We start from the raw sequence: 15,721 nt of genomic DNA, 5'->3' as shown, positions 1-15,721 counted from the left end.
GGTGCCCGGAGTGAAGTCGCCAGCTGCTGAGCAACCCGAGGCCGCTTTCCTCTTCCCCTGCCCCGTCCCTCCAAGCTCCTCGTGGTCTCAGGAGCTCTTCCCAGCCCTCCGACGGCGGCCCTCTGCCCGAGATCCCGCCTCACCAGGGCCTCCGGCTCCCTTTCCTGGTGGGGCAGACATTTGAACTTGAACCTCGCTGCCCCGGTTGCATTAACGTGTCCCTGAGGCTGCAGGGAGGGAGCTGGTGCCTGCGGGCTGTGCGGGGAAGGTCACCTGTGTGTGTGGGAATGAATGGTTCTGTAACGGCACCTGGGACATTTTCCTCGTTAGGGGAACAGGCGTTGCCTGTTGCCTCTGTGCCCAGGAAGCCGGGGGTGGACAGCGAACTCAATAGCTCTTTGCCGCTGCTGTGTGCCGCTGTGCGTGTCCGGTGTGGCTTCAATATTTTATTGATTTTTTTTTTTACAGAGAGGAAGAGAGAGGGATAGGGAGTTAGAAACATCGATGAGAGAAATTAATCAGCTGCCTCTTGCACACCCCTACTGGGGATGTGCCCGCAACAAAGGTTCATGCCCTTGATCAGAATCGAACCTGGGACTTTCCAGTCCTCAGGCCAATGCTCTATCCACTGAGCCAAACCGGTTTTGGCTGTCCTGCCCCTTCGGACCGGCTCCTTCAGGGGCTGCAGAGAGCACGCTCCTGGCCCGCGCCCGGCTGACTCCTAACGAGCCTTCCCACAATGTCAGCCTGCCAGGGCCCGCAGTGACTGACGGTGGCCGTGCGCTTCCACCCAGGCACTTCCTCCAGCCCCCTCACCCCGCGCAGACGCTGGGCCTGACACATCGGCTTCTCTGTCCTCACTCGCCATCTGTATGTTGCGGACCACGAGGGCCTGTCCATTAGTCCCCCGCCATGTGGGGAGATGGAAGCCTCCTGCGCCTGAGGCAGGTGGAGGGAGGGGACAGTGCCACCTGCTGGATGCCACTGCCCCCCCTTCCTCCCTCTGCAAAGCGCTGTGGCCCGTGGCAGTCTGTGCAGGGTGTAGCCATGTCAGACTTGGGGGTGGGGGGGCTCTGCTCTTCTGATGCCCCTCCCACCACTTGCTCAATGGTCTGTATTTTGTCTGCCAAGTTCACGGCCTCTCTGTCCTTGGTTGGTAACGTCTCCAGCTTGTCACGGAGGAAGAGAGCCTTTTGGTGTCTGTAAAGTCAGGCCTGAGGCCTTAGCTCTCCCCTCCGGGCCCTGTGGCCCTCCGCAGGTTTTTCCGTGGGCAACATGGGGCCCGTAAGGCTTTCCTCATGGGGCTGCTGCAAAGCCTGTGGTCCCTGCACCGTTACTAGGCACCCCGTCAAGCCCTTGTCCTCATCACCTTCAGATCCACCCTAACCTTTGCTACATGATAGATGGATGCTTTTTGGGGGGTACATTGTGTTCCCCAAAAAGGATGTTTAAAATTCTAACCCCTGGTACCTGTGAATGTGACCTCACCTGGACGTAAGGTCTTTGTAGAAGTGATCACGTGAAGACGAGGTCATGGGGGCGGGGGGTAATCAGTGCGGCTGTGTCTGTGTTGTTACAAGAGGAGAGGAGTGTGGACTCGGACACCTCTCCTGGGAAGACAGACACGGGAGGGCGCCCTGTGGAGGCGGAGACGGAGGCGGAGCCCTGTGTCTGAGCCCAGGAGTGCCGGTCACCAGTCACCGTCCAGCGAGGGAGGGAGAGGCAGGAGGACTTTCCTTGCGCGTCTGAGGCGCTCGGCCCTGCTGACACCTTGACTTCAGACTGTGTGCCCCTCTCCTGCCCGGGGCTGAGAGACCATCGGACTGGTGGTTGTCAGCTATCTGGTTCGGGGGACTTGTCGCAGCCCTGAGGACCTAACACACTTAGGAGACATGTGTTCATGTACAGAGTCCCTGCCCAGCAGCCACACTTTCATCGCTGGCCTCTGGGCTTTTACTTCTTTCTCCCCACCAACTGTCTGTCTCCTTTGCGCCTCGTCCTGTTCAGAGCTCAGACTCTGGTTTTGTACTTTTTTTTTTTTTTTTAATAAAACTTCTGCTTGTTACGTGAGAAAGTGTTTACACACACACACACACACACACACACACACACACATATACACACGGAGAAGACGGAGAGGTTTGCTGTAAAGTGTCTCTGCATCCCTCAGCAGCCGGGCTGTGCTTACGTTGCTTTTAGCGACGGCGTGACCCCTGGTGCCAGGAGGAAGCCTGGGCGGTCATTGCACCCTCCCTGCTTCCTCTCTGAACTGGCGAGAAACAGAACCAAGGCAAAGTGGCTTTGGAAAGAAGGGAATGTCCATTCTTGCAAAACAGGAGCCCCAGGCCAGGGGGAAGAGCAAGCTCTGGGGAGTTCATCTGGTGGCTCACAAGGTCCCCGGGACCCCGGCTCTTTCTGTCTCCTGTCCCGTCCGTAGGCGGAGCCTCACCCCAAAGCAGGCGTCCCATGGCCGTAGGATGGCCGACCGCAGCATCTGGGCAGCCTGCTTCCTGTTCACACGCTCTGGGGGCTCTCTTAAGACCAGGGAAATGTTCCCCCAGAGTCCTCCCCTAAAACTGTCTCCCTCTTTGTCCCATCCCTGAACCAGGGTGGGAAAGGGAATGGAATTGGAGCACTGTCCGAGGATGCATGGAAACTGGAGTTTCCACCACAGTGCCTCCTGGACTCTCCAAATGAGCAACTTTCCCTCGTCTTTGGTAGGCCGAAAAATGGTCTCCAACGATGTCCATGTCCCCATCCCCGAGACCTGTGAGTATGTTGCCTCACACAGCGAAGGAACTTGGCAGATGTGGGTCAGTGAAGGATCTTGCGTTGGGGAGATTATCCTGATGGGTCCCGTACAATCACAAGGGTTCTCCTAAGAAGGAGAAGGAGGACCGGAGTCAGAGGGAGACGTCATGAGGGCAGAAGCAGAGGCTAAGAGAAGGGAAAAGATGCTGCACGCTGGCGTTGAAGGTGGAGGAAGGGGCCACTAGCCAAGGAATGTGGGCGGCCTCCAGCCGCGGGAGGAGGCCAGGACACGGACTCGCCCTGGAGCCTCCGGGAGGAAGGGAGCTGTCCAGCAGCGTGATGTTGGCCTGGTGAACGTGATTTGGCCTGGTGGACGGGATTTGGCCAGCACCGTCAGATAATAACTGTGTGCTTCTGTGAGCCACGGAGTGGTGGTCATTTCCTACAGCATGCACCCTTTTTTCTCCAGGCCAGTGGTCGGCAGACTCGTTAGTCCACAGAACCAAATATCAACAGGACAACGATGGAAATTTCTTTTGAGAGCCACATTTTTAAAACTTAAACTTCTTCTAACGCCGCCACTTCAAAATAGACTCGCCCAGGGCATGTTATTTTGTGGAAGAGCCACACTCAAGGGGCCAAAGAGCCACGTGTGGCTCTCGAGCTGCGTTTTGCCTACCACTGCTCTAAGCTGACTTTGAATCAGTACAGGCCTCGTCTAACATAATAAGAATCCCATATTTATTTTTATTGATTTGGAGTCTTCTAGAGCATGCCCAGAGAAGGCATACAAACATTTATGGATTAGACAAAAGATAAACCCAATCCCCAGTCCCGCCTCCAGGCACAGCCACCTGGAGCTTTGCTCTTAGCGTGACACATGCCGGTTCCTCTGCTCCGAGTGCTCGGTGCAGCGTGAGCACAACAGTGCGGCCGCGTCCTCACTCACCGTGCGGGGTGCCTCTCCGCCTGCCCTTGGGTTTCCATAAATACTCTCTCCGGCAAAGCGGCCTCTCCCAGATGGCCCTCTGCCTTCGTCGCTGCCGCTGGTTCCCTCTGCAGCCTTTCAAACCTGCTGATTTGTGTTTTAGGTTTCAGCGAGGGTCAGGGAGAACGTGGGACATGGCTCGGCACAGCCGCCGAGGGAGCTATTTTTAGGGTGCCCCGTGCTGCCCGGATCAGCAGTCGTGCGAAGGGATGGGTCCCGGGGTCCGTGGAGGATGCCATCTGCCGTGGCCTGCCCTTCGCCCAGCTGGACGCTGGACGGAGGCACAGCTGCTCGGGCGTTTTTTTGGTGGTTCTTCATCTTCTCCTCCCTCGTGGCGGCCAGGGCGGCAGGGGCACGGAAGTGGGGCACACACAGCTGTTTGGAAACGGCCGGTTCTGAGAAGCCGTGAGCTTTCCTGGGGATGGTCAATAGCCGGCAGCCATCTATAGGAAATATCTGGGACGGGAACAGAAATCATGGAGCGGAGACTTGGGAGGAGGGAGTGGCTTCCGGGGGATCTTTTCCAACAGTGGAATTCTGCCCTGAGGAAACGGAAGCAGTTTCCATGACTTACCTTGTAGTAGCTCAGCAAGGATGGGAGCTCAAGTCCCTTGGTGCTAGCTGGACAGTTTTAGGCTCAAGAACCACAATTTGAGCCTTGCCGGTATGACTCCATGGTTGAGTGTCAACCTATGAACCAGGAGGTTATGGTTCGATCCCTGATTAGGGCACATGTCCAGGTTGCAGGCTCGATTCCCAGTAGGGGGCGTGCAGGAGGCAGCTGATAATGATTCTTATCATTGATATATCTCTCTCTCTCCCTTTCCCTTCCTTTTGGAAATCAATAAAAATATATAATTTTGAAAAAGAACCACAATTTGAGAGCTGGGCTGTAGTGTGTAGGTACTTAAGTTAGCAGTGTCCTCTAGGCTCTGGGCTCCGCCCCTTCCCATCGCCCTTGTCTGTGTGTAACAAGTGTGGGAATGCTGAGTGGTTCCGTGCACGGACTCTGCTGGCCAGCCTGCGCCAGGACCCACTCTCTAGAAGTGCGAGCATAAACAAATTACACAGGGCCTTTTCCTGCCTGTGCAGTGGGAAAGGTGACAATCCCTGTACAACTGGGAGATTGCAAGGATTGCACAGTTCGAGTGTCCCAGGGCCCTGCAGGGACTGCACTCTGCAAATGACTCACCTTCCCGGGCCCTCACACTTTGCTTTGCAGCATGTAGACCCTGGTGCGGAGGTGTTGTATGGTCTACTTAACCTGCTGCCTGTAATGGGATTTTGTTTTCACTTCTTACTGATGTAAACAGCATTTTGGTGACTCGTCTCATAAGTAAGGATTTGCTCTCATCCTTAATTATCTCCCCAGGTCCAGTTTCTCAGACTAGAATTGCTGGGTCGGGGAGGGAGGGGTGAGTGTGTTTTTAAGGCTTTTCTTGATAGATGTTGCCAAATTTCTCCCGGAAAAGTACTAGTTCACCAGCAGCGAGCGAGTGAGCCAATTTCCTTGCATCGCCAGGTTATTAACTTTTAATCAAATGAAGGCCCACGAAACATAGGAGATATTTCCCTAGGGATAAAGTGTTCCTTGCTTTTGAGCAATAAAAGCTTAGAGCCTCAAGGCAAGCTGCTGGGTGTGAAAACAGCGCCCTCTGCTGGTGTGAGGATGGAGAGGCGTGAGCTGCCTTAGAAGGTGCCACTGAGGCAGTGGTAACTTAATGCATTGTCAGACTTCTAGCCCTTTGAACAGCCTCGGGTGGCATTCATTCATTCATTCATTCATTCATTCATTTATTTATTTATCTAAATATATTTTATTGATTTTTTTACAGAGAGGAAGGGAGAGGGATAGAAAGTCAGAAACATCGATGAGAGAGAAACATTGATCAGCCACCTCCTGCGCACCCCCCACCGGGGATGTGCCCGCAACCAAAGTACATGCATGCCCTTGACCGGAATCGAACCCGGGACCCTTGAGTCCGCAGGCCGACGCTCTGTCCACTGAGCCAAACCAGTTTCGGCCTCTGGTGGCATTTAGTTCTCGGTCTGGTTAATTTACAGCTGTGCGCCTCAACTTGCCGGGATGTTCTTATTCCCCGAGGAACACATTTCTGGGTGCCCCCGATTGGGGCGATGCTGCTGACCTTTGTAGACAGAGGCCAGGGCTTCTGCTGAACACGCTTCCATGCACGGGACTGCCCCCGGCCCATTCGCCCGTGGTCAGGTGGGGAAACCCTGTGTTAGAGAATTGCTTAGAAGGTTTCTCTTTCCACGTATAGGAATATTAATATATACTACCACTGTTATGACTCACATATTTTTTTCTTCAGGAAACCTGTTTGCTTGGCCGGATAAGATGGAAAATAGTTGGTATGGGAGCAGCAAGGAGGTATTTCTAGAGGTGGGAGGGGACAGACAACCTGTAACAATGTCAGGAGCACTAATAAGGGGGGTGCGTTTTCCCCCCCGATGATGTGACTTGGCTGAACCTGCCTCGGATTCCTGCGGCTTCCCCTGGACAGCCTCGTCCGCTAAAAATAGCGCTTTATTTGACATTTCCCCCCGGATCTCACGGGCCCCAGTGTTTTCGTGCCGTTTATAATTAATTGTGCTTTTCCGTGCCGGTGCAGAATTACCATCTGCGGCTGCCGTCTGCGCCTCCCTCCCCCACGCCCAGGCGGGTGCTGATTCAGGCCCTGTTTCCGAGACGGGAGGCAGGGGCCCGCGGGGGCATCTCAGAGAAGGGTGCGCCCGAAGGGGGAGCATGACAGGAATTTCGGGAAAATCCAGCTCTCCACATGTGCCGTGAGGGAGGGCCTCTTGCACGGGTGTCACCCACACCCATTAAAAACGCTCCGTCGCTTCATGGTGTTTAGCCTCGCCGCGCTCAGAAATCCTCGTGTGCGTCTTGAAACAATTATCCTGCGTGGCCTCAGGAGCCGTCCTAAAGAATGCTCGCAGGGTTATTTTTGCCGGAAGAGGGAAAAGGAACTGCAGCCTTTCCCCTACCTACCGGATGCTATTTTGGTCATCTTCCTGGGGAAGTGTTTTTTCAAACTGCAGGTCATTGATGTATTAGTGGGCGGTTAAAATCAATTTCTGGATCACACGTAGCATTTTAAAAAGCCAGAATAGAAGACATTCGAGGGTATCGGATACAGGAAAGCTAACTTCTGTTTGGTGATTGGGTAAACGAGGTCACCGTACATACATGTGTACACGTGTGCGTGAGCGTGGGCGCACGCCTGCAGGGTGAGAGGTCGGAACGGCGGTGGCGTGGCTTTCACGACGTGATGGACACTCGCTGGTTGGTAAAGCCTTCCCTTGGGCCACCTCCGTGCTCAGCGCCGCCTCTTCTCTTCCAGGCGGGACCCGGGAGATCGGCTCTGCCCTCACCCGGATGTGCATGCGGCACCGGAGCATCGAGGCCAAGCTGAGGCAGTTTTCGAGGTGAGGAGCCCAGTCCCCCTGTCCCAGGCCCCCCAGCTGCGAGTCGGGGTTCAGGAGGTGGTGTGACGTGGCAGGACTGGCCGTCAGCAGTGCTGGTTTCCCCGTGGCATGTCAGCCTCCCCAGCCCGTTGCCCATCACAGCCCATCGCCCATCACGGCCCATCACCCATCACAGCCCAGCACAGCCCATCGCCCAGCACAGCCCAGCACAGCCCAGCACAGCCCAGCACTCTGCTCGCTGCTCGAACACGGCCTCGCTGGGCATCTGCTGAGCCAGGCCCTGGTCAGCCAGAGGCCCAGGTCCCTGTAGGGTCGGCTCTGTTCCTGTGTGTCTCCCCTCACCCCCTCTGTCAGGGTGAGGAGCCCCGACCCCCTCCCCACAGGAGTGTCTTGAAGAGGAGCTGGCGCTGGGGAGGGAGGCTGCCTGCTGTGCCCTGCATACGGCCTCCTGACGCCCCGCTGAGCGGAGCGGGAGCTCCGAGCCCCTCACGCCATCCGCCTCTGTCTGTCTGCGGCCTCGCGAGCGGCAGGAATGGCAGCCACTGGCATGGGGACGTAGGCAGCCACTGGCATGGGGACGTAGGCAGCCACTGGCATGGGGACGTAGGCAGCCACCGGCATGGGGACGTAGGCAGCCACTGGCATGGGGACGTAGGCCACCAGTGTTCCGATGGGAACGGACACTCTCCCGGGCACGGCAGCAGGACTCGGCGGGTCTGCCCGGGTCCGCTCTGTGCGGCGCGCCCTTCTCAGAGGGGCCGCTGAGGCGAGATGGCCCTGGCCCGTGGCAGGCCCCCCCGGGAGGCCACAGGGCACAGCGGGAAGCACCGCGGCCACGTGCTTGGGGGCGCAGCCGGCTGTGACCCCAGCTAGGACCTCAGCCCCTGCACGCCGGGGATGGCCTTTCTGAGGTTCCCGCGTGCACAGCAGGGAGCCGAGGGGCAGCAGGTGACGAGGCCCAGCTTCTCCCCCTCCGGCCCCGCCCCTAGAGGGTGCTCCCCACACCGCACGGTGCCCCTCTCATGACAGTCCTTTTAGCCTGGGCCGGTCCTGGGGTGCCTCGCCCCGTTTTAGGGATGAGGAGATGCCGCTTCCACCGCCACTGTGTACGGAGCAGCTGCTGCGTGCTGGGCACCGCCTCCGGGGCATGGGGCCACGTGGTGAACAGGACCATGTGCTGCTGTCCCGGAGCTTACACGTCAGGCACTCAATAGTCCTGCCGTGACGTCAGGCGGTGGCCATTGGCACGGGGAGAAGTACACGGTGGGGGAGTGGCCGCTGCTGGCGCAGGTGCTTAGTTAGGGGGCGCCCCGTTCAGAAGGAAGGTTTGAGCAGAGACCTGGGAAAAGAAGGGCGTGAGCTGCGCTGCCAGCTGGAGGAGGTGACGAGGGAGCAGCTCCTGAGCCGTGCCCACCAAGGCGGTTCCAGCAGCTGATGGGCACGTCTGCTTTTTCTACAGCAGCTCCGTTGTGTGGGGGTGGGCGGTTTTCCTTCCAGTGCACAGATAATATGCTTGACTCATGTGATTCCTCTGTGTGGGGAGCTGCTCTGTGTGGGTACCCACGGGCTGATGTCCCTGGAGATATCTGCACCCCCGTCCTCGAGGCTCCCACCCTCAGCCCACATTCATGACTCGAAATCCTGCATGTGCATCAGAATCGCATGGGTATCATACACACACACACACAGACATACACACACACTAGAGGCCCAGTGCATGGATTTGTGCACCGGTAGGGTCCCTCGGCTTGGCCTGCAGGGATTGGGCTGAAACCAGCTCTCTGATATCCCCCATGGGGTCCCAGATTGCGAGAGGGTGCAGGCCAGGCCCGAGAGACCCCCCTGGTGCACAATCAGGGCCGGGAGGGACTGCGGGAGGGCTCCAGGGCATGTCCAGCCCATCTCACCCAGTCCCGATCAGTTGGACCCCAGCAGCAAACTAACCTACCGGTCAGAGCATCTGCCACCTGGTGGTCAGTTTGCATCATAGTCACTGATCAAATGGTCCAATGAACAGTAGAACACTTAGCACAGTAGGTGTTTATTATATAGGATATACATACATATATATGTATATATATTTCAGAGAGGGAGGGAGAAGGAGAGAAGGAGAGAACCATTGATCGGCTGCCTCCTGCATGCCCCCTACTGGGGATCAAGCCCACAACCTGGGCATGTGCCTTTGGGCAGAACCTGGAATCTTTCAGTCTGCAGGCTGACGCTCTGTCCATTGAGCCAAACCAGTTAGGGCCACATGGGTCTTTTTAAAAATAGTCATGGAGGGGCCTCACCGTCGAAGTTCCATGAGCTGCTCGGGGAGGCCCAGGGATCATCACCCTTTGACATCAGCCAGAGGGAGACCCACTGCACACAACGCTGCTTGTTATAAACATAAACATGAACATACACAGGATGGGGAGAGAGGTCGTTTCTGTCAGTCACACGTGCACTGCTTCACACGTGCGAAGCATCCCGAAAACAAGTTTGCTGCACGGCGGGGATTTGAATGTGAGCTTGGGTGTAGGATGCCCGCCTTGTCTTGCTTCAGCTAATGGTGGTTTGGGATGTTTTTTGACAACCAAGGGTTCAGTCTTGACAACAGAAATATAGCTGCTTAATTTCTCCCTTTCTTTCCCTTTTGGTAAAAGTGCTTTGATCGATTGTCTGATAAACCCACTTCAAGAGCAGATGGAAGAATGGAAGAAAGTGGCCAACCAGCTGGATAAAGACCACGCGAAAGGTACGGGCGCGCTGTCTGCTGTGGAACAGCATCCCCGGAGAGCTGGTGATGCTGCTGGGTTTCCGCGTGTCCCCAAGGGCCCCTCTACCCCTGCGCGTCAGGGTTGGAAGATGAGGAGTCGAAAGTGATCCGGCAGCAGGGCCCGGTGCTTGAGTTTTGGCACAAACCGTCTCCAGCAGCCGCCAGCCTGGTCGCTCTGGGGCGTGAATTATGATCCCCTCAATTAGGAGTGAATGGAAGCCCAGCTGGTGTGGCTCGTGTCTGAGCTGTTGATCTATGAACCAGGAGGTCACTGTTGTATTCCAGCTCGGGGCATAAGCCCAGGTTTAGGGCTTGATCCCCAGTAGGGGGCGTGCAGGAGGCAGCCAATCAATGATTCTCATCATTGATGCTTCTGTCTCCTTGTTCCTTCCCCTCTCTCTGAAATCAACTTTTCAAAAAAGAAAAGTGAATTGTAATGTCAGGCTTAACAGCCAGTGGTTCATGCTTACGGCATGGCAGCTCATTTAAAAACCACACCTTTACTGATGTGAGCTAATGGGGTCTCCTGCCCAGAAATGGCCAACTCAGCACCTCATGTGCCCGCCTTTGGGGTCAGAGTGGTCCAGACAGAACCACCCTGCCCTGTTGGGTCTTCCAGAGCCAGAGGGCGGGGTGCTGGCCGGGTGGAAGGGGCAGGAGACATTCTCCAAGGGGCACAGCCTGAGGGAGGCACGTGGGCAGCTCCGAGGGCACACACCTGGGGAAGGGCTGCTGACAGGCAGTGGTGAGAGCATTCAAAGGCGGGCTCAGTGGGCTTCGGGCGGGGAAGGGGAGCGTGGGGAATGAGGGAGGAAACTGGTCGTTGGCGCTGGGTTGAATATGGGGGCAGTGGAGGAGAGAAGTGCCGAGGGGACTCTTACTTAGTTACAGTAGGTCCTCAGGTTCCATCGGAGACCCATTCCTACGATGATGTAACGCTATTTTTGCCCTGAGTCGGAATCCACCTCCATAAGCACCTACATCACTCACATGGAGCACACACACACAGCAGCAGTGAAGTGAGACAGTAAAAAACATTTAAAAGAAAGATAACAATTTCTGACCTTTACTTGTGGTAAATAAATAATAAAAAACATAAAGCACATATGTACATACGCTGAAATGACGGAACTTTTTTTTTAGATAAATAAATTGGAGATGGCGACATAACCACGAAACGATGTTAAGTCGAATCCAATGTAACCCGGGGACTGCCTGTATTTATTTGTTCGTTTATTTAAAATATATTTTTATTGATTTAAGAGAGGAAGGGAAGGGGGGGGGAGAGAGAAATATCAATAATGAGAGAGAATCATTGATCGGCTGCCTCCAGCATGCCCCACACAGGGAATCGAGCCTGCAACCTGGCATGTGCCCTGATCAGGAATTGAACTATTACCTCCTGGTTCATAGATCAACACTCACCCACTGAGCCACACTGGCCGGGCAAGAGGTGACTTATTTTAGATGTGTAGGCCTGGTGGAGATCAGCAGCAGAAATGGGGCATCCAGGAGAGGGCGCGGACCGAGGGCAGAACAGGTGGTTGGTGGGGGCCGTAGGGACGTGGTGGGCTGCCCTCTGGGTGTCTGCAGAGTCTGGCCTCTGTGTTAGTGTGAGAGAGGTAGCTGGGCCTCTGCCAGTTTCCCCGTGGGCTGGCTTCTGCTGCTGTGCGAGCTTCTCTTGCCTGCACTATAACATCTGGCCGGCGTCTTGCCATGTGGGTCCTTTTAAAGGAGGTTTGGGCCTTAGGAAAGTGGATAACATTGAAAATATTACCTGATGCTTGAGCTGAGAAAACGCAAATTTTTCATTTTTATTTTATTATTTTTTTAAATTTACTTTTTATTGGTTTCAGAGAGGAAGAGAGAGAGAGAGAGGGGGGGGGGACATCAATGTTGAGAGAGAACCATTGATTGGCTGCCTCCTGCACCCCCCAGTGATGTGCTCTGACCAGAATCAAACCTTTTGATGAGCTTTTGGTTCGTAAGTCGAGGCTCAGCCGAGGAGTTGGGCCCGGCAAGGCTGAATTTCCCATTTTCAGTAAAATTTTCCCAAATGCCGTCTCTCTGAGCAGCTGATATGCATGAATACTTTTGGGAAAGACCTCGGTGTGTCTTGTCATGTTAATAATGTCCCCTGCTCTGAAACATCATCGCAAGGTTCTTATCACACGGGATTCCGGTGAAGCTATTTATTATGCACCACAGTTTACGCTCTCTGTGATGAACGTAGCAGCTGTTCAAAAATATTTTCTGTTGAGCAAAGTGGTAAAGTGATTCAATTATTCTGCTTCCTCTTAGAATATAAAAAAGCTCGTCAAGAGATAAAGAAGAAGTCCTCAGATACACTGAAACTGCAGAAGAAAGCAAAGAAAGGTAACTGCGAATTCTGTAGTCAAATGTATCACTTCGGGGAAAAGTGCATGCACTTGACTTGTCTTTGAAGCAGAGAGTTCGATGCAGACTGCCCTCGGTGGGACAGCTCCGGAGAGGCTGCACTGAGTTCAGTTCTCGGGCAGACTCTCCGTTCACTTCCGGCCCCTGCAAAGCTGTCCTTGACTTTTCCCTCTCCACACTTTAGTCTCCAAAATCGGACACTTGCCATGCCTACTGTACTTTAGCATGAAGCCTATACATTTCTTGGGATCGTGCACAAAAGCCTTTATGCAGGTGTTCTATTTTAACTATTACAGAAACGATGTCATCTTCTCCTGCCTGTAAACTCCGAAACCCTTTATTAAGCCTCGTGAGTGTTAGAAATGGCTGTCCCGGGAGCCAGAAGGCATTGCTGAAAGGGAGCTTTTTCATGGGGTTCGTGAGGGTGGGGGCTTCGGAAGGAAACGCAGAGCATCACGGTGCCCTCCTGCCGCCTCCCTGCCCCTCGCCGTCCGTCCACACACCAGTTGCTGTGGGAGTCGGGACCCAGCTTTGCTCTTGGGCCCAGACTGGGAGTCTGAGGAGCCAGCTCCGGCTGCATCCACTTTGTCCTGTGGTACCAAGACCTAAAGTGCAGGCTCTCTCCTGAACTTGAGAAGGTGACGTTCCGTCCAGACTGTTCTTGACACCATGCCTTTTAATGTGCTGCCTCACAGCACATACAGCGGACTCTCCCCTCAGGCTGCTCTGTGGCTCACAATTATCGCTTATTTGGGACAACGATCTTTTGAGGTAGAAAGCCCCAAAACCAAAGTTCCTCTTTCCTAAACAGTTTGTTTTTTTAATTAAAAGAAAATAACACTTGGAGAGGTGGAATGGTTTGTGGAAGAGAGGTGAGGACAGAACAAGGTTTTGACATTTCTAAGAAATGCACTCCGAGGTGCTGGCGCATCCAGTGAGCACAGTCGGACCTTCAGGGAAGCCTGACAGGTTAATAACAGCTGTGCCGCACGAAGACACGTTTCTGGCGTTGGACTCGCCGGGCGCAGCTGCCCTGGGAGGCGGGGGCGCTTCCCGGCAAGGCGCCCGGCAGAAAGACATGGGGGCCTCGGGGCTGGCCTGTGGGACGCGGAGGGACGCTCTGGTCCCAGGACTTGGGAATAACTGGCACTTAGTGTGCGGTCTCTCGGGGGCCGTGGGCCTGAAAGTTGAGAGGATGGAGGCTGTGACCTGAAGCAGCCGACTTTCCATCCATCCCCGCCACGTAGCTGGGGTCTCAGGGCCCATGTTCTCTCCACATTAGGTGGCCGAGGTGACGTCTACAGGCAAGGCAGATCAGTAGCTTGGGATGTTTTGGATAATTTTCTAGTTACTCCAGAAAAGAGCTTTTTACGTCTTTCCTTTGTAAACAGCTGTTTTTTCTAATATGTGTGTGCATTACTTTTACTGAGTGTTGATACTTGTGTATGTCCGTGGTGAATGGAGCCTTTGGTGAGGGACCAGACTCGTCATTCTGGGTGCACGTGTGATGGGGTGCTCCTGCGACCCCAGAACGGACTAGGAACACTGTGTGTTTCGGGCCGGGAGAAATCCGGTGATCCGCGGCTCCCAGTACGTTTGGTCTGGCTAGCTGAAGTTCCCCATCCATTAAATCTCCTTCTGGGGCAGCTGCCTGGCCTGTTTGCTTACGAAGTGCTGTGGTGCCTCTGAGAATCACACCGGGTGTTAGGACGGATTTCCTGTGAGGGACCCGGGATGTGTTAATACCCTCACCCTCGAGCCTGACATTTAAATAGTCGCATCTGTCATTTATCAGCAGCAGCTGCAAAATTAATAGCATATACGGACTCACAGAGTTCCAGACTAGCATATTACTTGCCTTTGTACTACAATGTTTAATTCTTTCTTCCTTCCTTCCTTCCTTCCTTCCTTCCTTCCTTCCTTCCTTCCTTCCTTCCATTTCATTTCATTTCATTTCATTTCATTTCATTTCCACCCCAGCTCAAACTTTGTGTCATAGGTTTTTCCTAGTGACTCTTCACGTTACGACATGTTACACTTGAAAGGGTTTCTTGGTCAAGCATCTTCATTGGCTTCTTTGGGAATGCACCCTTCATCTCTCTTCTGAAGAGCCTTGCTGTGTTGCTGGGCTGATGATTCCTGGCTGGGAGGGCTTCTGTGGGGAGGAGAGGAAGAACATCAGAGGGTCAGGGCTTGTGGGGGTGGGGGTGAATCGGGGGCTTCCTCCTGCAGTAAAATCCGGTGGCTGCCTTGGCCTGTTGGACACGCAAAGGGGAGGTAAGACTGCTGCTCAAACACCAGTTTGACGGTATTATTTTCCTTTTTGTGTCAATTGTGTATCCTGCACTTTCTCACCGTGTCCCCCGCCAGTGGAAGTTCTCGGTAAGTCTACCATCCAACCTCGGTGGCCGGTCACGGTGTGGTCCTTGCTGTGGGCTTGTCCAGGCCTATGCCAGTGGCCCACGCTCTCCTACCAGCTCAGAACAATCAGCTGTGCCTACTCAATTCTCCATAACTTCAAGGAAATCGTGTGTGCGTGTGTTTCGATCACTTTCTTCCTTCCATGTTTGGCACTTGAATGGATTAGCAGGACATTCAAGGAGCTTTTGAATCAACATAATCTAATTTAGACTCATGGAAAGAAGAAATACAGAGTGATTTAAACCTTCCTTTCCCCAGGAAATAAACATCTTTATACATACATATGTATCTAAGAATACATATGTGTGTGTGCGTGTGTGTGTTTATACCACAAACGAAACCTGTGGAGCCACATTCAGTAACTCCCCTATAGTAATTTCCAAATCAGATTTGGTCGTATTAATATGGCAAAGTATCTTTTACTTTGTCTCACTTTGTCTCCCCAGAACTAGAAAGTTCTGTCCCAAAACTTAGAATTCATTTTAAAAACAAAGAATAAAAACCAAAGTATTTCTTATTCCAGCAGTTTGTGGAATGGCTCACTTCAAAGGTATCGGATGCTCAAATCCAATAATCAGAATGATTCTTCTTGATTGAATGATCGGGTGATTTTGCTACTAAACCTTCAGATTGTTCTTGGGCGTCTCGGGGCTGTCCGTCTGTCTCGGAAGGCCGGTCTGCGAGGTGTCCGTGTGTCTGAGCATTCGCACCGGGCAGCTCCCAAGGGGGTTTGGGTGGGATTCTGTCACCGACGATGACAAACCCGCACCACACGGGTCTCCCCTGACAGGTGGGGGCACAGCTCTGCCTCGACTTCCCCTCATGGTGACGGGGGACTGCTGCTTCCCCAGCTTTATGAGTGAAGATCCTCCCCAGACCCCACGCTGTGCTGGGAATCAGCGGCCAGGGCTGAGGGTCCCCGGAGGGCGGTGAGGCGGTGCTCCGTGCTC

At 54.2% G+C, this 15,721-nt stretch overlaps 1 protein-coding gene across 23 annotated transcripts in view; it reads left to right on the top strand.

The window, feature by feature from the left end:
* The window catches only part of MTSS1 (MTSS I-BAR domain containing 1), a 125,670-nt gene that overhangs the window by 89,961 nt on the left and 19,988 nt on the right, over window positions 1-15,721 (top strand). For 14 of the 23 annotated variants that reach the window (XM_045581515.1, XM_036437219.2, XM_045581516.1 and 11 more), the window contains 4 exons: window positions 7,108-7,192; window positions 9,841-9,932; window positions 12,255-12,329; window positions 14,721-14,732. In XM_045581515.1, coding sequence (XP_045437471.1) covers window positions 7,108-7,192; window positions 9,841-9,932; window positions 12,255-12,329; window positions 14,721-14,732 — 264 coding nt within the window. The remainder of the gene's footprint in view (window positions 1-7,107; window positions 7,193-9,840; window positions 9,933-12,254; window positions 12,330-14,720; window positions 14,733-15,721) is intronic. The other 9 variants (XM_045581519.1, XM_036437226.2, XM_036437218.2 and 6 more) reach the window with 1 other exon arrangement.

The sequence above is a fragment of the Pipistrellus kuhlii genome, unplaced genomic scaffold (assembly GCF_014108245.1).
Source record: "Pipistrellus kuhlii isolate mPipKuh1 unplaced genomic scaffold, mPipKuh1.p scaffold_m20_p_14, whole genome shotgun sequence".
Classification (NCBI taxonomy): domain Eukaryota; kingdom Metazoa; phylum Chordata; class Mammalia; order Chiroptera; family Vespertilionidae; genus Pipistrellus; species Pipistrellus kuhlii.
Note: the sequence above shows the minus strand (reverse complement) of the source record. Positions and strands in the feature narration are given on the sequence as shown.